Genomic DNA, 24,478 nt, shown 5'->3' with positions numbered 1-24,478 from the left:
TTATTCACTTTGTTGTATACATTGTACATTTGGATTTCAGTCATTTTGGTTATTGTGGTTTGTGATTGAAGAAAGAAAGCAGCTGTGAAAGTACGGCGTGTTGCATGAAATGAACAATAAAAGGTTGGTCACGTCTTCAGCACACATCAGTGACCCTCGATTGCATAAACCTTGATAACGTTGGCGCAGTGTTACATAACAGCAACCACTCAACGCTGGCTTCTGCTTACCAATAAGCACACAACACTCAAAGCCACTGGCATAAATGCTGACGGGGCCTTCACTTCACGGCTGATTTTTCACCAGCACATCTTCTGCTTTAGATGTCTGCTCAGACCTAAGTTTGCAGCAGACTCCTTACTCGACCCCTTCCCACTCGTTTTCTCTCTCATCCTCCTCCTGTTTCGCACTTTCCTTCCCGTGCGGCCCGTGCGCATTAGAAGTTTAATTTTGACTCAATCTCAGTTAAGCCCTGTTTTCTACTGGATAACAGAAAGTATGGCTGTGTAACTGACTCCCGTTCTTTCAGCTTCTTCATGCACTTCATTGTATCTTAGTATTAGATCTCTGTCTCTCTCCTCTCTCCTGACCTTCTTTGACTTTATCTGCTCCTCTTTCCCTGATTTGACAGTCATAATGTGTCTATGTTCAGGCAGACTGCCTCTTTCTGGCTGATTAGCAGCATCTGTGCGTCCCGGAGTCTTAAAGGGGGCAAAAAGATAGGGGATTTAAGAGTAAAGAGTGAACAGTTTCTCCTTAAACTCTTTCTACTACCTCTTTCTCATTATAAAGCTGTTGGAGGCACATCCTTGATTTGTTTTGAAGTCAATCATTTAGACCGTATCATGGAGAGATTTGGGATCTTTTTTTTGCTGCCCAAACTTGTAATTGACTAACAGGTTGTCATTGGGATTTTGTTGCTGTTGTCGCTGTCGTTTTGTCCCCAGTTATTTTGAGGTCTGCCTCTAGAAGGCCAGAAACATATTCAGGTATTTATATGCAGACTCAAATGGTTGGTCATATAATGATCATATATCAAAAGTGTACAGTAGGGCTGAAACGTTTAGTCGACATTATCGCCAACGTCGACAATAAAAAATTGTCGACTAATATTTTTGTCGAAGAGCCTTTTGATCTCAAATAACCTATTTGAAGGGCCTGCAATAACTCAGTTTGACGAGTGGGGCGCTGTAGTGCAATACTGTAGCGCAATACTGTAATGCAGCCCTCCCGGATCCAATTCAGTAAAAGACACAGTGCTTCAGAGTGCATAGTGCTATAACTGCCGCTCTGTCATGCAAAAGCTTTGGCTACACATCTATACTAGGAAAGACTCGCTGTTTGTTTATATTAAACCTCATAAAATGGCTTCCTTCTTTACTATGTGTGTAAAATAAACAACCCACAAAGCAGTTCAAAAATATGCAAAGAGATATATTCATGAGAATTAATAGTTGAATGTCTCTCAAAATAGAGGTGCAATAAATGCCACCAAATATAAACACATGTGAACAATAGAGAAACAACAATTCTTATCTGGAAGAAGTTGGTGAGAAGTCCATACAGTCAATGTCCGAATCCCACAGGAAGAAAGTCAGTCAGAAATCCAAACGATGAAGGTCTAGCAAAATCACAAAGTATAATCCACAGTTCGTGTTAAGTCCCCAAAGACAAAAATATATGTATGTAATCCTTGTGAAACGTTGTCCATAAACAGGAATTCACACAGGTTGAGGCATTTCCTGCACTTAGATATCATGGCATTGATCCAGCATGAGTTAAATTAAAGGCCCCATGCTGCCATTTGAGCAGGCTGAACCATGCGGGACTAGCGTACCACGCTAACCCACTTAGCGGTAGTCACATACCATGAAGCCCTTTACAATAGACAATGTGCAATTAGAAAACATCCACAACAAATAGACTATACAAAAAAAACAAAAAAACATTACTTACTTATACTGGGCAATAAACTTGATCAACAAGAGTGAATTGTGAGTCAAAATCAGGTAGGCCATTCCTACCTCTCCATAGCAGACTGACACCTTCTCTGACTAAACAGCAATTATTCCTACCTGCATATAACTCACTAGCGCCCCCTTCAATGGTGAGGAAGGAGAACTAAAGAAAAACCATGATAAGTTTCTTAAACTGTTACAATGCAAACAAAGTCGAACCCGTAAATTGTGGGAGTTTAACATGGCATAAAACATAAAAAACATAACATTTAGCATAACTTGCTGCCATGCAGGGCCACCAAGTCTCATTAAAACTCACTGTTCTCACGCCACAGGTCCATTTTATCGCACAGTGAAAGATGGACACAGACAATGTGCTGACAGATGAGACCGATCAGGTTACTTTTGATATAAAACAGTATCAGCTTTTAAATTCGGTCAATTTTACTACAGGATTCAAACAATACATGTGGTTTTGGTGCTCTTTAATGTGGTATTACAGATCGCTGTAACACCTCAGGTCAAGTGGCAGGTGAACCTATTGTCTTTTTTCTGCTATTACAGCACAAAATAAACACGAATGAACATCAAAAAGTATGTTGAAAGATAAAGTACAACTTACTGAAATGAATCCATCTCTTATGCAATCACTTAATCAGAGTTTCAACCACAGATAGATGTCAATACAACAGCTTGCAAACAAATATGTCACAAAATGTTACATTTACCCAAGGAAAGCCATTCAATGACTATAAACTCGATAGTTAGTAAAAAAAAAAAAAGAAGAAGAAAAAAAGAAATCTAGAGAGGGGTATTTTTCAAAAAATATGCACAATATTACATATTCATATTTTTACTCTTATTAAAAACCACGTTAGACTACATATATTGTTCTGGGCCTAAAGGAGAAGATGTGGCATTTCCTTATTTCTGGTTCAGGCAGAGACCTCAATTGAACTTGGGTCAAGTGGTCCATATGTACATTAAGAGTGCCCAGACCGAGAGACAGTCGCACTGTAATTTCATTTGTACACTGCATCCCAGGCATATTTGATTAGAGAGTAAAGAAACGGTCATCGTTTGTGTGCGACCTCTCACTCTAGACACCATTCACAGTTCAGTGTGTTCACAGCTCTGCAATACCCAAGTATTGAATTGAATAGACTGACATTTGAAATGTTACACAACATCCCTTAAGAGCTTTTTGTCCTTTAGGAGTCAATACTGATTGAATGGTAATGACCGGCCGTTGCTTGGCTGTTTAGACTTCCTGTGGATGTAAAACTCATCTATAATGATATACTTTTTTCTCAATTGCAGTGGTTCTACACCATCTCCTCTTTTTTTTTTTTTTTTTTTTTTTTTGACACTCTTGGAAATGCAAAAACTGAGTTGTTGTAAAAATGGTGAGCATATTCCCTGAATGTATCATGGGGCCAAAGGCCATTCCAAGACAAATGGAAATTCACTGGCATATTCCAGCTCATTAATTTGGTCAATTGCTTTGTACAAGATATATGTGCTTCAGTGTCTGGTTTTGAGTCAGGCACTTTACTCTTGGGTGGATTATTTCATGTAGCTTCATTTTTATTTTTTATTTTTTTCCCTCCTCTCTAAATTTCACTTTGATAGAATGCGGAGATGAGACAATGGTGATAATATCAGTAGGAAATAACATGAATCTGACTTACTTACATCATCCACATGAGCACCACAGTTCAATGCGTTTCAACTAATGAGCCATAACTGGCTTTTAAAATGTATTTTATTTCATTTTAAATTTAGTGTCCTTTTTTTTTTTTTTTCCTGGCTAAGTTCGTCTGTGTCATGTTTGTCTTTGTGGCAGGTCTTTTTGGCTTATCACTCCATGCCTTGGGGGCTCGACTCCAACCTAACGACAGACACTGAAAAATGACATGCGATTCTCAACCCCCAGCCCTCCTCCTCCCTTCACTTGTTCTCTGTTCTGTCCCATTCTCGTTCAGCTGTCATTGTGGGATGGTCAGAAATGGCCTTTTGAGTGACACTGGTTGGCACATCATTTTGAGTGTTGGTGGGAATGGGAGCCCTAGATAAATGGTGATGCTTCCCATGATTGCCTGCCGCTTCCCGTCACCCCTCCCTCCAACGCACTCGGGAAAAGCCAAATAACAGCTGTGCTCAATGAGAAATGTCAGCCTGATGTTAAGGATACATTTATTTTTTATTTTTTATTTTTATTTTTTTTTTTTTTTTTTTTTTTTACACTTCACTCTGTTTTATGTTTTTGTTTTGCTGATTTTATAGTCTACATTATCACAGCGAATAGACATGCTTAGCACCTCATAGCACTTCATGACTTTCTAATACACGGCTACATGGCAAATGAAGTGTAAAGCTATGTGGTCTGAATGTCTTCTAACTTTTACAACGTTTTCAGGCACTCATCGCTCTTTTTGATAACCTGAAGGCCATGAGAGCTGCCTTTGTCTGTCTTTTTACGTGGCTGGATTACCTTGACCCAGGAATGGGCTTTAAATGGCTTTCATCATGATCTATCTGTGTATGTCTCTATGATGGATCTCTCTCTGTGTGTGTTGACGTGATTAGAATGTGCTACTTTTGGGAATAATGTGGCTTAATGCAGTTTCAAATCATTCCCTACCACTAAATGTATTCAGTGTAGCTTGACAGATTTTGGACGACTCCCTAAAACTGTTATTCTGCTATCCTGCCCCATAAATGCTCAGATATAGACGCAATGTGATTGCAGATCACTGCTGGTCAGAATTTTGGGGTTGGTATGTGTGTGTTTTTTTTTTTTTTTTAAAGATTATCTTATGTTCAAAAATACAGTAATACTGTGAAAGATTGACAATTAAAACTTCAATTTCAAGTATCAAAGTGTTTAAGTAAACCACCATGGTCGAAAACATCCACCAATACAAATGTCTATATATTCAGTCTTGATCCTTCATCTCTGGAAAGGAAATAATGTCTGATATTTGCAATATTACAGATGTAGCTCAATACTCATTGATCAGGGCGCAAGGGCAGCTGTGAAAGAGATGGATTGCAGTTATTGCCACCATTGATTTTAACAGCCAGACTCTTAGAGTCCATCCAGAAGCTCACTCAATCGTTCTGGCTTCCGCTGGCCTCCCTTCGTCCAATCGGATGTCTCCATTCATGCTCTGTGACTTCCCAAGCTCTCATTCATTATCCCAAAGTGGTCCAATGAAAAATCATTGAAATATTTATCCGCTGCCCTGTTAACATTGTCTTTCACACCACGGGTCATTGTTTCCTTTTGATCACCTCAGCTTGAGCCGTAACCATAGATACAAAGATAATTCTCACAAGTCACATGACACTTCTCACCAGCCAGTGGTGCTTGCTGCTTAGCTCCTGACGTGAACAGAGCAGTGCACATACCCCTGTGGAGGGAGATCAGGGGTATTGATTCTCCGCCTCCCCCCGCTGGTCTTTATGTGCCGTGTGGAGATTGACAAGCTTGAGAGAGGATATGATGGAAACACTTTTATTATGATGTGTGACCTCATGTGTCTTCCAGCTGGACGTTGGGGATTTCAGATGAGATCTGCCAGGCTCATCTCGAGGGTTCTTTTGAGTTTCTTGAAGAGTACTTTGAGACGCTGTGGTTGAAAGATAATTTGACCCCAGAGGAACCGCACCAGGTTGCGAAGGTGCCTCCGATGTTCTAGCTGTTATCTCTGTGGTGAGACTGACTGGAAGAGCTTGTGTCACAGGGTCCTTTCAGGATTGATTGCTCCATAAAGCCATCTAGGTCATTTAGAGGGGACCACCGCAGCTCCATGAGTCCCATCGACTAACTATTGACCTGTTCCCACAGAGGCTATGGGAGGCATTAGAATAAACGCTTCATATGCTTTTTAAAACATCCATGCGCTCCGTCTTAAGCAATTGCACACATGCAAACATACAATGGCAGGATTTGCATGCACATGCAGGCATATAAATGCTCTTACAAGAATAAGTGCCACCACTCACACAATTTCAAACTTGCACCATTCGTTAAGTGTTTGCATGCGTGTGTGAATCAGAGGATTTGTGTGTGTGTGTGTGTGTAGTATTAAAGCTGCTTAATGCAAACTGTTCAAAATGCAGCCGTGCTGGCAGGCTTTTAAATGGATACCATTTGGGAGGTACTTTAACATCGCCACCAACATCTGCACTCAAAACTACTGTTATTTCCATATCTTTTACCATCGTTTCCAGTGATTCGCTACTCATTTTTACCCTTCAGCAGGATGTTTCATATTAAAGCCTTAAGTAATACATATAATGAAGCTTTTTTGCTACTTTCTGCTTTTTCCATGCAGTAACTCAAATGGCAGAGCACAAAATCATCCCCTCACGCCTCACCTCCTACTTTCATCTGGTCTTCCAGGTCATTTAGTGGAGAAACTAAATCTTTCATTACCTTCTAACTTAATTTGGTTTCTTGGCTTTGTTCACGTTACTTAAGTAATTGATAAGGACCTCATTCTGATTTTTCTATTAATGAGACAGTGGCACGTGAGTTCTGTATTGTTGCATCTGGTCCATTGTGCAAATAACAAGCCCTTGGTTTGAAAGACGCTCTGACACACGTGCACTACTTTCCCTTCTCTGTCAGGAGTTTGAGATGTGTGAATCAACCTAATGTACAGAGATCACCTTCATTGACGTTGCACAGCTCTGTGTTCTATTGACTATGAAACAGCTGATGACGCAAGTCAGTCATGGTGTTTGCTCTTTCTCACTTTTTTTTTTTTTTCATTTTATTTATTTATTTTATGTATTTTTTTAAAAAATCATTCATATTTTAATCTTTTTTTTTAAACCATAATGGTTTTTTTTTTTTTTTTTTTTATCATTTAAGTTATGGGCTAATTTTCTTCAACATATTCTCTATCAGTAATCAGTGTTATTTTAGTATTATTTATATACTATTGTAGTATTTGTGTTTTGATTTTGCTTTTATTTTTATATTTTCAGTTATTTAAATTTTAGTTTGTTTAAATAATTTTGTGCTTTTGGTTTTTTATTAATTTTTAAACTGAAAAAGAAAAAAAAAAAGAACGCATTTGCGTTAGTTTCTAACTTTTTTTTTTATATATCACCATATATTTCAATTAGCGTTTTAATTTTAGTTAACAATAACCCTGTGAGTGGAAGTGTAATACAAATATAAAGTTTGTATACAAATATAAAGTTGCTGAATTATGATGTCAGAAATATTTAAAACCAAGAGAGAAAGGAGAGTAAGTTATGGTTATGGAGAGAGAGAAAAAAGATTGTACCTTTTAAGATGCAGTTGGGCTGTGGAATTGACAGCATTCACAGGATGTAATAGAACAGTGTGTACCTTTCTATTTAATAGATCAGTGTATACCTTTTTACTGTAATTTTCCCAGTTTACACACTTTCATTCACTCAAATTAAACTGACCTTTGACCTTTGGAGTTTTATTAACTCTCCTCTTGCTCTATGTGAGTTTTACTCATGCTGCTGTCTCAGTTCATTGAGTGTCCCACTGAAACACTTTATTTAGTGCAGCGCTGGACCTTTTGGGTCAGCACTAAATTCGAGGACGGTAGACTCTCACACGTTCACTCTCAAACACACACAATGCATTACAGCATTACTCCCTCTTGAACTTCAGCCCTCTAACAGTTATGTGACTCCGAGTTTGAACCTATAGCAATAGTCCAACATTTTCTGCCAGCTTCCTACCAGTCTGATGGCTGGAAGTGCCTATAGGGCGCTCTGACTGATGTATTAGTTCTGCTTTCCTTTTTCAAAAAGGTTTAACAGAGCTCCCTCTCTCACGCTCAATCGATGGACCCTCACGCGTTGGCCTTAGATTGAGCCATTGATTTAAGCTGTGTTAAAAAGAACCTTCTTGTTTAATCTTTGCTTCTATAGTAATACTCTATTTGGATACCGTTTTATTTGATTTCTTTTGATTAAGAGGCCCAATAACTGTATATTTTGCATTCCGAAATAGATCCTCCACCATTAGTGTTTCGATCCATTATTTATTTGGTGGGGTCTGATCCATTTTATGGATTTACCCTGAGACCTCTGGGGTTTTGGCTGTTATACCAGAGGTTTTAGTCTTAGTTAACCAATGTCTGTGCGTGTGTATGCTCTTTTTATGTACAGTATGTGCTTAAGTAAACCTTACACACCAGGAATGAAGCATATGCAACAAAACAATTCAAAGGATGAAATCAAGACTTGAAACCCTGTTTATTCTGGATAAGGGTGTATGAGGGGTAGATTTTGTAATACTTGGCTATAGTTTGAGGACAAACTTTTCCCTAGAAGTTCTGAAAAACCCTTTGTTGTTGTTTAAGTACTAGTAATTTATATTTTAGTTATTAATAATAAATAATTGGAATATACATATATTTTTTTCTAAATTCTAAATGTGCAGTGTTCCTTTAGTAGTACGGCTAGGAATTAATTTTATTATTAGTGTGGTAGTGGTGATGACAATGATTATTTATTAATTTGGGAGATTTTTATTTCTTTATTTTTAAATTCTATAAATTTCAGTTTTCTTTTAGTGGTAGTCCTAGGAGGAGGAGGATGATGATGATAACTTCTTAAAGTGTAATTATTGTAAGAGCTAGGGTTAGTTTTGATCTATAATTAGATTTATATAAAAACAATAGAAGTCTATATACTGTCATTATTTATGTAACTAATAAGTTTGTTGGTTTATATGCGGATCCAGGTGCTATCTGATGCACTATTTCGGAGCATCTCAAGCACTTTATATTACGAACTGTACCATGGGGGCCATCTGGTGTATCTGCTTCCTGTTCTGGCTGACTGTCCTTCCTGTTATGAATTTACCTCACAGATGGTACCACATGGTGCTGTAATTTGACGTGGTTGCTATGGTTACACAAGGTTAAGTGCCACCTCTGAACTCTGTGCAGTGTGCGTCACTTAATATTGTTTCACATGTATTTTCATGGTTTTAGCACGACTACAATGTTGCATGTGAGGTGTGTTTGTGCATGTTTGTCTCGTGGCAGTTGCTGGTTAAAGCGATTCCTCAGTGCCTGAGGTCTCATGCTTGAGTTAAAACTGCCTTGCAACGTCTTCCTTTTTATTGTAATTATGGAAGTCACTCACCCAAACACACGCATACAGTTTTGTCGTCATAACAGCAGTCTTCACATTGTGGACCCTCGCAGCAGTGCTGTCAACAAACGTAATAACAGCGTTCACTCAACACGCAGCTGGAAATTCAGACGATTCTGGCTCCGATGAGGCAATTTCCCCACTGAATGGGAATGAACGCGCACACACACACACGCACACACACACACTACACTGGTCAATAAGTGTTGGGTTCTGATTTCGGCTGTTTCTGCAACTACAGGTACCAGATTTCTTTTATTTATTTTTTTTCTGTTATGTGAAAGTCACAGTTTCTTTGGAAAATGTATCATGCTTTCATCATTTGTTTTTAAATCCATTTCATATAGAGAGTTTGTTTCCATGAACAAACTAAACCATAATTAAATAGAAGACAGTTTTGCCACCGTTTATTTATTTGAAAATATTTTTTGGTTGGATATAGAATCTATAAAATTTAGAAAAGGGAATCTTTAAATCATTTTAATCAAATGTTTAAATTAACATTTCCAGTTTGTTAATCACTTTAAGGAAATCAATCAATGAATCAACAAACCAACCAATCAATCACAACTAGATTAAATAAACTAGTGAGTTTGAGGGGGAAAAGAAAATGAAAATGAAGGTAGCTTTGTAAAAGGCCAAAATGCTGGGTCAAAATGCCCATAGTTGCCTAAGAAACCCACTTTACTTTCCAGACGTATTAATATATTTTTCTCACGTTTGTCTCTCTAGGCTATATCTGATTGATTCTCAGCTCTACTGTTGAAAATATGTCCGTCCTGATTGCAGCTGCTTTCAGAGGGTGTAAGATATCTACTTTGGCCCTTTTTAAATGATCCATAATTTAGACAATTTTGATTGAATGAGAGCAAGAGAGAACATGAATTTAAAATTTTGAGTTGAAATAGATGGCAGTTTTAATGGTGGTGGAAAGTTTGTTGCGTCAGTTAAGTGCCAATCGGAAAAAGGTTTGATTGAGCTGGGTCAGGGGGTGGGGGTGGGTGTGTGTGTGTTTGTGTTTGTGATGGACCGCCTGGCATGTTTTCCATGCTCATAATGGGTCCCATGTTTGAGAGATTGTGTTCAGACAGCATGGCTGTGACACTGATGTATGTGCCCTGAAGCTTAATCAATACATGCACACAGATACACACATTCTCCTCCTCTCACCCCACGTGTTTGTCATGTGTGAGCTAAGCTACTGCACACCCGGGAAAGTTCACCTTCATTGACCATCACACACACACAAATAAAACTGCATGTACTTCTCCTAACCACAAAACACAAGGATATGCACAAGCAAAGCCAGTAATTTCGGTGTGTGTGTGTGAGCCAATAAATGAAGTGTTATGAAACATTTAGTTGAGTGTGAGGAGCTTGTTTGTCATACAGATGCCTTTCATGGACAGCATAAAACTGTTTTAATATTTTACAGTTTGTATTAATGTTTCACACAAACTTTTCTGACGTCAACACTGGATTTTTCTCCCGATTTCAGCTTGAAGCGAACTTCATAGTCATGTCATAATGGACATCAGGACAGTTTTCTGGTTGCATATTAATAACAATCATAATTTATTATTATTGACTCATCATATCCCTACCAGCATTTTTTTAATTATTGTAATAACTATTATTATAGTTCAGACTTAAACTTCCCATTATAGTAAGTCTATCTGCCAACACTAGTGTGTCAGATGCCTTCTGGAGGGAGGCATTAAAGTACCTCCACGGCAGGACACTTTGTTCATAATAAGGTGATATTGTTTAATGAAAATAAAAGGAGGCATATACCGCTAACATATGCAAATTAATTTCACAAATTAGTGCTAAATCCTGTATGTCACCTGTCTTCAAAAGAACTTAACAGGCTATAGTAGCACAGTTATGTCAGGATATCCTTCCTGTACTTCAACATGTTGGGCGTTGAGTTACAGAGCAAGAGACACCCTCTGTAATTGGTCCATGCCATAAAATAAGATTTAAAGTCTGTGAAGGGCTTTCCGGTGATTAAAAGCAAGGGTCTTGAGAGTGTGTATATTACTCCGGGAGTGTGTTTACTGTTTGGGGATTCTGTATATCATTTGTAGGGATGCTCTCAGGCAAGGTTAACCAGGTTGAAGCTTTAAATGAATGCAGATTTATCTGTCTGTTGCTGTATTGTCATCCTTTTTTGTGGCCATCAGCTCTTAAATATAATATCATTGCTCACCGTGACCCATCTGAAGTGGGCAGGGCCCGTGTTTCCTCTAAAAGCGAGCCCCACTGGAAATCAATCTCTCTCTGCTTTAATGTTTCTCCTCTGTGCGGCATTTTTCACACTTGCAGAAGCCATTTGCGATCCAGCGGGAGCCATGTTGGCTCAAACGCTTCATCCACAGGGAGCCATAGTGGCTCTGGAAACCTCCACTGGGAGCCATCTGGGCCAGCTATCTGAGACTCCGCCTGCCCTTACATGCTGGTGTGTTTTCCTGTTTCTGTGTGGGATGAGCGGCTATGTGGTGGTGAGATGTTCAATGCATCGATCAGTGTGGGCACCCAGAGAAACACGTGGCCCTGACTCACCCAGACATCCACCTACAGTCTGTCACACACCCAATTCCGCTCTAGGGTCTATTATTGAGTTTGTGTTAATGTTTTACTGAGGGGAGTCATTTTTAGCAAATAACTGCTATCATGTCCCTTCACTGTTTTATAATACAGCAACATTTCTACTCATTACGTCTGTCGCCTGTGTAGGGCAGGCAGACTCTTGTAGCTCAAGTTTGGTGGTGTGATTTTTGTCAAATAGCGAACAAATTGCTTGTATAGAAGTTTAAAATGACATTTAAATGGCTGGTGTAAGTGCTACTCGCTTATAAAACTGCCATATTCCTCATAACAAACTCATAGAGTTATGATTGCTAAAGTGGGGTTTAGTGTCCCATGCCAATTATGAACAAAACGTCACACTAACCGTCCAATCTTTCTACACGACTGACTCCAGCGTTACTTCACAATCGTAAATTAGTAGCGCAAACATGGTAATGCACCGCACTGGATGAACGAAAGCTCGAGCCATCAATATAGGCATTTGAAGATCGCCTGTGATATATCATACAAGGTCCCTGTGGAAAGCATTTCTGCAGCTCCCTAATCACACTGAAGCATTTTTCTGTTTATCCATGTTGTCTTTGTGTGTATGAGTCATGGTGTTGTGCCAGGAAAGAATACTGCAAAGATATTAATCTTTTGGTTTTGGGGCCATTCAGATTAAACTCATGTAATTGTATATTGCTTTATTAGAGCTTACATGAAACGTTTGGCGTTTTCTCCGAATTGCAGGCGAGTACATTGAGTGTGACCTTGTATTTGGATAAGCAGGAGATTTTAAATCTATTTGCCAAGATAAAGGCCATATGTTTTTCTCTCTACCTCAATCTCTCTCCCTCACAAACAACCTTAAGCCTCAGAGATCCAGTGTAGCAGAATTGCAACATTTGTATAAAGACTATTAAATATTGCCTAATTTTAATTAAAATGGGTGGTAAAACATAGTAGTAGCTGACAGTCTGAAATGTATCACAACAGTTCTGGTGGGAAAAAATGCGCATTATCTTCCACAGCTTGTTAAAGTCACACCGAAAGGCACCAGCTATGTGACAATACATAACACTTTTTGAACCAATTTTTCTATTTTAATCTATCATTAGTAAGTGTTTGACATCTGTCATGTTTAGTTATTGAAAAAATGCTTGCATGCACTGAAACTTTCAACTTGCATACATTTGAGTGTTTTTCTGGGTGTAAGCGTAAGTGGTTAAACATTTTTTTTTCTGTTCTCACACAGTATACTATTTTCAACACATACAAACGATTACAGATCATTTTCAGCTATTTTCTGAAAATAAAAACATTTCCTAAAAACATTTTTTTGTAATCAATGGAAAAAATAATTTAAATTTTATATATATATATATATATATATATATATATATATATATATATTAGGGCTGTGCGATATATCGCATGCGATTCTCACGCGCATTTCGCCAGTAAAGCCGGTTCCCTGATTACCTCTAAATCGCCATCACCTGCTTTCAAATGGAGCGCCTTTTAATAGACAGAGCCGTAGTTCACGGACAAGCCACGCAAAATCGCGTTCAGTATCGAAGATGAATCGACTTCGATAATGAACCCGATTTTGCGTGGCTTATCAGTGAACTACGGCTCTGTCTATTAAAAGGCGCTCCATTTGAAAGCAGGTGATGGCGATTTAGCGGTAATCAGGGAACCGGCTTTACTGACGAAATGCGCGTGAGAATCGCATGCGATATATCGCCCAGCCCTATATATATATATATATATATATATATATATATATATATATATATATATATATATATATATATATATATATATATATATATATATATATATATATATATATAGAATGATATTGCAAATACTAAATTTAATAGCCTAATTAAGTTCCAAGAAGGGCATTTTCTATTATTTTAATTATACCAACCACTAAAATAACTGATATAACTAAACAATGGAGAAAAAGGAGAAAGCTGTTATTCAGTTGTCTATATGCTTTTATATAAAAAGTTTTTATAATGATTTTCTAAAACACATTTAACAATAAAATGAATAAATAAATAACATCATGAATATCAATTCTTTGGTCTCCGAGGGTTTAACTTTGATGGGTAGTCTAATAAAGCATAATGATGTTGAGTGACTAGGATGCATTAGAGCTGGTGGACAGATGAAACAGACACACTAAAGAGAGAGTTGTAGACTATCCTGCAGCATGTGCTGCCAAATCACGTCTAAAAACCCCCCTTGTCTGACATTGAGGAAGACACTGTTCCCATCTAAAGACTTGATTATATAACGCAGGAGGTTAGCAGAGAGCCGCCCAGTCTATGATCTGTATCTGAGAAGCTCATCTTCTGTGCAAAACAGTATCTGAAATTTAAAGCCTTTGTTATGGACAGAATGTAATTGAAATTTGATATTGAGTGAATTTGAGAGTAAGTATCCATTTAGCAGCCACCAAAAACCATGCTATCAACCTCACAGAAACATGCTAAAACTACACAGAGCACCTCAGCAACTCCAGAGTAACACCCTGGTAGCCCCCACAATAAAGTAGCATCATTTAATTAAACAAACAAAAAAAACCCAACAAAAAAAAACTCTGAAAAAAACTGGTTCACTTTGATTAACTCTGCACTCTGTTCAAACAGCAATGTACACGGGGTGTGTAAAGCTGGCTGTGCTAGACCTAATACATTTAGCCCTCTGGCTAAGGCTAACCCAGATTACCGGAACATACTAAGCGTGAACCTGGCTGGAGCCATTACTTTTTGCGTGTACAGCATTAGTTTGCCGCCAACCAGGGTCGGAGTGGGAGGCTAGTTGTTTGTCCCCATAATGTGAGGTTGGTTGTCATTCTTGTGTTTAATCAAAGTGCCGATTATGCCCTCATTAAAAAGCTTTTACTCTCCCTGCGTATGCAGCCTCTGCCTCCAAAGTAATTCCCAGCAGATTTCCCAAGGGGCTTCCTGGCTGAACAACCGCACTCTTAATCGTTTGACTCTTAGAGTGTCTTTTCACAACACCTGCCTTTTTCACACAAACCTATTTTAGCAACACACACTTACACAATGTGGATGTTGCTTTTCTGATGGATCGCAAGAGTTGAGACATTATTTGGGGACGTACATTTTCAGTGGTGCTTCTTAAGGCAGCCTGTAAATTTTAGTGTTGAAGTTTGGTGCATAAGTCGTCCCTAAGCTTTTGCTGAGAGTTATCTGATCGGGTCAGACGTTAAAACTGTGGAAAAATCTAGGAATCGGTATCAGAGAGACATCGCAACCACCTAGCAACACTTAGAAACCACCCAAAATGCCATGAAAATGCATGGTAATGCATTGAAAACTTTCAGAATACTTCTTCCTGACAGTCAAAGTGGCGAAATTGTGGACTCGTAGGAAGACTGCGAGTGTTTAGGGTGCCATTTGGGACAGGGCCATACAGTGTGTAATTTTCTTGCTTACTGTTTTAGGTGTTAAGAAACAGAATTCATCCTTGCATATTTTCCCTTAGTAATTGGCTAGTATTTAAAATGACTATTTTTGCCCCCTTCTTTCCTTTTTTGTCCTGTCTTTCGTTGAATTTCACTCTTTTTGTCCTTGCCTGCTGTCTTTGATCACTAGCCAATAAACAGCCTCTGTGCTCTGAGACAAATGTAATATATTAGTGGTGCGTGTTCCCTGGTGTCACCGCTTTAATTGAGAATGTCAGGCTAAAGTTAGCGCCAGGCAGAATCTCGACCTCACGTTTAATTGTGCGAGAAAGACGTGCCCAGTAGTGATGTCAGTGACAGGAAGTGTGTGCGTGAGTGTATGAGATGAGTGGGGGTATGCTGAAGGCCCCCTGAGTTGCCTGAAGAACGAGCCGTCTGGACGATCAATAGATAGCTCAGTCTCCTCCAGTGATCTGTCTATTTAAGACAAAGTCTCTTTCTCCGCTGCCACAGTAATGGAATCTCAGCTAATCCCAGATACAGTACATTAACTCACTCTTTTGCCTTGTCTTTTTCTCTTTCTCCTAGGTGGAAGTGGAGGTGGAGAGCATGGATAAAGCAGGGAACTTCATTGGCTGGCTTCATATCGAGGGCGTGAATCTCTCCGTGGCTCTGGTGGAGAATGCACTGTCTAAGGTCCACTTTACTGCAGAGAGAAGCTCCTACTACAAGAGTCTGGTATCTGTGGAGGAAACCGCCAGACAGAGGAAAGAGAAGGTGAGTTTGGTGGAATTCCAGCAACTCTCATGCAGACTCAGGCTTTGTTCCAAAACCACATAGGTAGCATTTTAAAGCATCATTGGCGCTCTTCTGGCACAAAACCTGGGCAAACACAGTAGGCAGCAGCGTTATGTTATCTTCTAAGATACCTTCTTTTGGCCAATATAGAAGGCATCACCAGAACCCTTTTAAGGCAAACCAGTTCACACTACGACCATTTTGGCAACACTCCAGTCAGCTATTTTATTCATAAACAAAAGTCTAAAAACAAAAGTTCAGCTACTGTCTACTTTAAAAATTAGAAAGGTAAAAATGAAGACATTGTCATTGATGGCAACCCCAGAATGCATTGCAAAAAGCTCAGTTGTAGACAAGACTAAAGACATAATGATTATACATATATTTATTTTCAAAACTAAAAGGTATTGATAATGAGCATTTTACCCAATATTTATGTGTGCCGCATGTTTTTCCCCCCTATGCTTAGAGTATCAGGTGTTAGCTTAGCAACATGCTAACATCAGATCCTGTTGAAATCAATTCTGGAATCTATTTGGGTCACACACTGTTACAGCCAGCCAACATTGAATGTTTCAGTCCTTTATTAGTTTCCATTTCATTTAGGATGCTGCTGTAGAGGGTTATCTGCCTATGTAGACAGTAGAAAGCAGGGCCACCCACAAGGTTTTTGAATGGAGCTTTAGTCTTTACTCAGTCACAATCAGAAATTCATATGTATCATGCCTGTATCTGACAAGCAAAGAGATTCATTACTTATTATTCTAGATATCTTCCAGCTCCACTCTGGTAATAAATATCATCTCTTTTCTGCCTAGCATGCCTTGAGCTCTTAGATCTGAGGCCAGAGCCTGTCATCCAATGTATATGTGACCAAAGAGAATACACAAATTTGTTGTCAGGTTGCACAAGTTCAAGCAGAACAAATGGACACCAGACCTCCAAAAACAGTGGGAGCTGGACAAAAGGCACAGGAATGAGTATGTAGCTCAGGGGGGTGCCACAGGGCTATATATTTGGCACTATCAGTTTTGTTCTCTTCTCCCCACTAAGCTGTGATTGATGAAACTCTCTTCATCCCTGATCTCAATCTCTCTCTTCATTTTCATTATGGTTGAAACAGTCCACAGAAAGCAACAGCCCTGGTGGACAAACATAACTCCCACCAGCTGTTTCTTCTGTCCTCTATCCCTCATTTGGCGAGAGAGAGCGGCTCCGTGCTGATAGCAATATGATCTACGATACGATGCGGCGAAGAGCGTGTTTCTGTCTTCCTTGTCAAATCTATCATTTTTTTTTCTTTTCATTTCTCTCTTGCCTCTACAAAATATCGCACAAAGTCCCAAAACATATAGCCTCATCTTTCTTTCAAAGGCAGTGTTATCGGCTTCCAGCCCCCATGAAAATAGCGACCAATATGAAACGTGCATCCATAGATCTTCCCTTCTGATTGAGCACATGCCTGGCTTAAAAAGTCAATCTTGCTTGTTTACACTCCCTTGGATATACACACAGGCACTCGCATATGCACACTCACTTGCACACCTTTCTGCCACAGTGTCACCTTGCTGTAAACAAAGCATGGTATGTTTTGCACTGACACCTTGAGGAAAGCACAGTTTGACCCTTATTTCCTGTGGTGTCGCTTTCCCAGTGGGTTGGATTGACTCACTGGCAGTGAATCAAAGACGACAAGTTTGGTTTGTTGTGCCCCAGTCTCCTGCTCCCTGGCCCTGTGGCTGTCTGGAGGGGGCTGCCAGTACAAGGCCACCCTGATGTGAATGTGTTTGATGAGAGAACACAGTTGCCACCCATGAACTGGACAGCTGCATTGTTCTCAAAGACTGTAGATGCTAGTTGTCGGATTTGTCCCAATCTATTCTTCAGTTTCCCAGGCCCCACTGAATAATGGAGATAATTAACCCTTTAGGACCAGTAGAAGATGAAAAAGAAAGCTGAGGGCAGCATTTCTTTTATCTTGATGACCTTCATTCTCCAGTCAGGTGTTGAAGTGTTTTCTTTTTTCTCGCATTGAGAAGTGTTTATTTTACTTTTATTGCTCTTTTGTTGATGGATGGGGAAATTATGCTGTCTTAGGTGTCCAGTTCAGAAAGTAAAAGTAATGAAATTCACTGGTTGAGGTTTCATTAAAAAGTATTTTCCTCTCTTTCTCATTTTCATCCATCTCTGTTCTTGCTTTATAATGAAAAAAAAAAAAAAAGAGCAGCTCCAGTAGTGCCGAATGATGGTTCACTGGCTATAAAGCTGAGATAAAGAAACAAGGGCCACGTTCACACTGTCAGTTTTTGGGTATTGACAACCGCATTTACTTACAGGTGTGAGTCTTGAAATGTCTCGTTCACACAGCAACTTACAGTAGCTGGAACATTGCCTGTATGAACATGCAACAATAATTTTAAAGATGGTGACATCCATAAAACTGAAAAGTATTATCACTTTTGACATGACAAGAGACTAATTTAACCACGAGTTCATCCATCAAAACTTCATTAATCAACAGCAGCATGTAAACATGCGCTAGCTGGAGTTTAAGTGTTGCACACGCCTGTCACGTCCTTTGCGACGTCTCGCGCATGACACAGCATTTGAATTTGTAAAAGAAACACAAAACTGATGGAAGCCACTCCAGTGGAGAACAGTGACTGGATCTAACACCTTAAGATGACACACAGCTCATATCTCTGTCTCAGTAAGTTACAGAAAGCGAAACCACACACAAAACCCTTTAGAAGAGTGGCTCTCTCGCACTGTATGACATGACAGACAACTAGTTGTCCAATACAGTTCCGTTCACATAGCGCAAATATTCCGAGAATGCGGTTGTGAGTCCCGTAAATAACCGTACTGTGTGTGAACGTAACCATATTAAGGACTCAAATATAGGACTGACAACCGTATTCTGCTGCTGTGTTAACGTGGCCAAGGAGTCCAGGTGATTTTAATGAAAAGGACCATTGCAAGCCTGTTGTGCTTTAGGTTAAACTTTTCTTACTATGAACATACTTTATTAACAGTCAAGAAGTTCATCAAATGGAGTACATCTATTTTGGATGCAGGACAATTTGACTGCTGCGTTGAGTTGTTCTAAAGTTGTTGGACTTCAAGATCAAATAGTTATTATATCTACATGGGCCATTTGAGGCCAGAATACGCTGCAGACTAGACTTTATAATGGAAAGTCTCACCACACAAGACTACATTTGGATCTCCTCACACTAGTGTTTCATTGTTGATGAGCAGAGACGTCTTAGTAAACCTTCAAGAAAACCAAAGAGTCTTACATTGTATTGGTTTACTCGCATGCAGAAACCGTTCCCATGATCCCCCTCTGCTTTCATTGCACATTTTTCTTTTTAACACAGCTTCCCTGTAGATTGAGGGAATCCATTTAGAAGTTCCTCATAACATCATATACAGTCAGCGCCAACACTGCTCTGAAATGTAAACAGTTGCTGCATGGAGTTTTTCGAACACTTCTGGTTGCCGGGCAACAGAGTTATGGCTGCTGATTAGAGAGCGGTTTATGACCCCAGTGTTCACCGCGCCTACCTGCATTCTCGCATCTCGCAACACAGGCTATTAAAAGAGCTTTCTTGTAATTACAACACACTAATTATGAGGCGGCAAATCTGAAGAGACGTCCGCTTTTGAGAAACAAGGCATTCTGTCATCTCAAATCTGAGTTTGGTCTACTTCAGCCAGGCTCTGGCTGGCCACTCCATGATTCTCTAAAACTGGGACAAACCCACCACTGATTACGATCCTCCCTTAGATCATCATCCTCATCATTGTTCAAAACATCACTGAGCTTGTCCGCCGCTCCCACGGTCACTCGTTTGTCTCCTTGTTCCTGCCTTTTCTGGTATTATTAGGGCATAATTCCGTCACCGGGGGGTTGATTTCAGCTCTAATAGCCTCCCCAGGCTCTTGTGTGCTTTACAACACTCGTGACAGGGTTCCACAGGGGTTGAGAAGGGCAGCCGTCTGCTTGTGACATTTAAGCTCGATAAATTTGTACTGTGGGTGAATGCAGCTCACCTCCACGTGTCGTCCATGTGTGTCTGGACCGATAAGGTCTATAATACTTAAGATGGGAACAAAGTCCTTTTTATATTATTAAGAGACCTCCAAAACAATCAGGTTCTGGGAAAACATCAACTGTAATATGATGACACATTTGCACTTATCACATATTTATTTAGTCAGAATACACCAACTTATAAATGACTCTCACAGGAGAAAACTGCTTTTTTAATCCAGCAGTAGTTCACCCAAAAATGAAAATGATCCCATGATTTACTCAAACTCAAACCATCCTAGGTGTATATGACTTTCTTCTTTCAGCCGAACACAATCGGTTATATTAGAAAATATTCTGGTTCTTCCCAGATTTGTGATGGCATTGAATAGGGCCTGAGTTTTTGAAGCTTCAAAAAGCGCATTCATCCATCATAAACGTAATCCATACGACTCCATTGGGTTAACAAATGCCTTCTGAAGTGAAGCGATGGGGTTTTGTAAGACAGATGTCCATATTTAAAACTTTATAAACTATAATCTCTGACTTCCGGCAACGGCCGTACGCACTTTCACGAGAGAGCAGAGTTCTGGCGGAAGGATGAGCTCTGACCTCGACATGTGACGTAGGCGTAGCATAAGCTTAGGTGAGAAATGGCGAACGTGGAAGTGCAAGAGATAGAGCAAATCAAAACGCCAGTCACATATTAGAAGTCTAAAATGAGTTTTAAAGAAAAATGTCAGAGGATTGTGATGTGAGAGAAGAGGAGCTATGTCCTACGTTGGGATTTCTTTAACTGGGCCATGCTAACCTGCCAAATGTGTACCCCTTTTATGTCTGCAATGGTTTCTGAAAGAGTGTATCTGTTGATTTTTGATTTAATTTGGCTGGATCCCTGCTGTTGTGAAGGAATCTTCTTCAAGGGCCTCATCAGTACGCCTAGTTTCGGGGAATGTATTCGAGTACCAGTTTGTTAGCGAGAGGTAGAACCGCTGTGCAATTTTTGTTGCAACACTTGAGTGCTACAGACAATCAAAATATACAAATGAAACCCAAAGGTGCCCAGAAACCTTTTTTTTGGCAATGTACTTCTCAGAGCTTGTGAGAAACGCTTTGTGCTTTAGTGCCAGCTTCTGTGAGTTAGCATTTTTTACCTCCTGGCTAATCTGGAGTGAGCCAAGGATGAATGAAGGCAGTGGGAGGCTCAGGTCAGTCTAATGGAACCCGAGTTTTCAGACTTGCATTACTACATTAATATTTAACATGGAGATGAAAGCGCAGAGCTTGCTATCATTCTGTAAGAGTTATATTTTGTTCATGTTGAACAATGCATTTTAATTAAAGGCATTCTTTTAATTTCCTCTGATGGAAGTGATTTCATTCTGGAACTGACTTGCCTGAACATACGAATATTTCACAATTTCTCTGTTAACAACAAAGTGGCCTAAATAAAGTTTTAACACTTTTTATATCATGTTCTCTCTTTTTTCAGCTCCAGTGAAGCAGTGGCTGTTGCCATGGCAATATTATAAAACGCGACAAGATAATTACATACATGCTACAGATGAGGTTATCAGAGTTCTTGAGAAAGTAAATGCTATTCTGGAGTTTTCAGGTGTTGCAGTTTTGAGTCTGATTGAGTTTTTCTCAAACTCAGTTTCCTCAGTCATTTGTGTATACATTCATAGGATTTATTCCTTTTGAAATAACATTCACTGATTCATTCACAGTAAGACCAGAAACGTATATTAATCAAGTAAATGGTGTCTTGACTTATAGACAAGTTTTATAGAGTAGCATATCTCCTGGTCTTTCTTTCCCTCTTTTGTCATGCCTGTGCTTTGAGTTGCTCTAAATTGCATTAAGTGCCCTGTAGAAATGGCACTAAAAGGAAAGTGTGTGATTATATATGCATTTCCATTCTGTTCCTCACTCCTCTCACCACTGTCATCGTTGCCTTCTAATTTAACAAATGGAGGGCAGGCTGTGTCAGACAGGAACAACCAGAGCACTGTGGTGAATCACAGTAAGAGTTATCCAATTAGACACAGCAACTCTCCCCGGAGGCTTGCGCTAAGGCCTGCTCCGCCACAACAGGGACTTGGCCGGCTAAAGAGAGACAACAAACATGGCAGGACTGATGTCTCTGATGTAAAACATTGGCTGTAAACACATCAGCATGCGTACACAGACTCCTAGACCAATCAAATTTGAGAATGTTCGTCTGAAGTATTCATGCGAGTTTCACTCTGGACATTAATTAGTTATGTAACAGTGCAATATTTTTTTCAAGTATTATCACTCCAGCTCAAGCTTCAGACTAGAGATATAGTCGTATTTGCATATTGCATTCTTTGTTTCTGTTTTTTGACACAACTAAATCATTAAACTACTGCAATATGTATTAAACATTTATGTTAACGTTGTTTTAATGGTATTTGTTTTATATGTATAATTTATTATATGTAATACTGTTTTTATAGTAAAGTAAAGGGTTCGTTTTTTGTTTTTTTTAGTATTTTGTTAGCAATATGTTTACAGTATCAGTTTATCAAAAGTATTGTATCTCATTTGTTAATCTCACAGTTAATTCCCTGGCGTTAGCGTTATCATATCATAATTTAATGTACATCTTAAGAATTCATCGCATTAAGTCTTGCTACTCTTTTTCATCGAGGTTTCCTCCATGGCAAAGTTTACTCAAGTGCTCTCCATGCCAAATCAGAACAAAACGCCTTGCAGCATGAATCTTGAACAAACAAGAAAAAGCTCTTTGCGCTCTCATGGCATCTCTGTGGTTCCTATTCCTCATCTTGAATTCATGAGCAATTGCAGTCTTCCTTGCTACATAGGAATGAGAGAGCCTCCCCTGGCAGAAGCAGTGATTATGAGCAGCGCGAAGAGTTCGTTCAGGTCACCCCTACGTTACAGATGAGCGTAATCCATCCGCAAACCCCTATCAGTACTCGCACTTTCCAAACCTCCCCCGTGCTTAACATGGATGTTTTTGCATGGAGTATTTTCTCATTTTAAACCCACGCACAGAAGTTTTGTTGTGCTAAAAAGTTTGGCAGATCTGTGGACTGTGTTCCTGCAAATGTGCTAATAAAGATCTTTGCAACGGTTTCCATTGCAAAACAAAAGTTTAATTGAGTATTTACGCACCCAAGTGTTCTTTGCTGGCAGGAAAGCAAATTGGGTCTCTCTGTGTCAACAAACCCTACAAAAAAGTAATTAATTCTCCTCGCACTTTTAGTAAGGAAGCTAATTAATGTTCTGGTGACACTTAGCAATGGCTTCATATATTAGCAATAACACTATCCTTGCCAGGCCATATGTCTTTGTTTTTGCTCAAATATTCGTTAAATACTGATTAAGATATAGAGTTGAGTGCGTTATTTTATTTTTTTATTTATTATCAGTACTCTCATTGTCTGACCTGTGTGTGTGATAGAGACAAACAACATGGTCCCAACTAGCCCCTGCACCACTATTAGCCTGAACATTAAATGTAATAAATAATGGACTATCTGGTTGGTTTTTTAGAGTACATGGGATACTTAATGCAATCATGTTGTGAACAACAATATTTGTTTATATAGCATAGCATGTATAGACAAACACCAACATGGTCGACAATATGGTTCAGTTTGATAACATTAGTTCATGCATTAGCTGTCATGAACTACTTGTACCTTTGTAGTATTTGTTAAACTAGGTTTTAATTCATTTCTACTTGTAACAATATTTTTGACATTTCAAGTTAAGAAAAAGAAGTTAAAATTGTTAAGCAATAAACAATAGTGTATTTGTTAACATTACTAAATGATGTTAAAGGGTTAGATCACCCAAATATGAAAATTCTGTCATTACAGAATTTTTTAATTACTCACCCTCATCGTCTTACGGGTCGTTCCACACCCGTAAGAACTTCGTTCATCTTCGGAACACAAATTAAGATATTTTCGATAAAATCAAATGGCTCAGTGAGGCCTCTATTGACAGCAAGACAATTAACACTTTCAATGCCCAGAAAGGTACTAAAGACATTTTTAAAGCAGTTCATGTGACTACAGTGGTTCAACCTTAATGTTATGAAGCGACGAGAATACTTTTTGTGTGCCAAAAAAAACAAAGTAATGTCTTTATTGAACAATTTCTAGTGATGGGCAATTTCAAAACACTGCTTCATGAAGCCTTATGTTTTTTTTTGGGTTTTTTTTTGGTTTGTTTCGAATGGTTCGGAGCCTGTATCAATTAAACTGCCAAAGTCACGTGATTTCAGTAAACGAGGCTTTGTTACGTCATAAGTGTCTTACGGGTGTGGAACGACATGAGGAAAAGTAATTAATGTCAGAATTTTCATTTTTGTGTGAACTAGCCCTTTAAAAAAAATTCACTGTTTGTTCATAACTAATGAATTGACTATTGTTGATTAGTAGTACATTAACTAATGCCAGAACGTTTTGATCCTGTTCATCGTGTACCTATCGTGCCACT

The 24,478-nt window shown here is 39.0% G+C and overlaps 1 protein-coding gene across 1 annotated transcript in view; it reads left to right on the top strand.

Moving 5' to 3' along the window:
• snd1 (staphylococcal nuclease and tudor domain containing 1) overlaps positions 1–24,478 on the top strand; it is a 184,031-nt gene that overhangs the window by 111,762 nt on the left and 47,791 nt on the right. The window contains exon 17 of the mRNA XM_048157179.1: positions 15,730–15,918. Coding sequence (XP_048013136.1) covers positions 15,730–15,918 — 189 coding nt within the window. The remainder of the gene's footprint in view (positions 1–15,729; positions 15,919–24,478) is intronic.

This window comes from Megalobrama amblycephala, linkage group LG14, assembly GCF_018812025.1.
Source record: "Megalobrama amblycephala isolate DHTTF-2021 linkage group LG14, ASM1881202v1, whole genome shotgun sequence".
Classification (NCBI taxonomy): domain Eukaryota; kingdom Metazoa; phylum Chordata; class Actinopteri; order Cypriniformes; family Xenocyprididae; genus Megalobrama; species Megalobrama amblycephala.
This window is presented reverse-complemented; position numbering and strand designations above follow the sequence as displayed.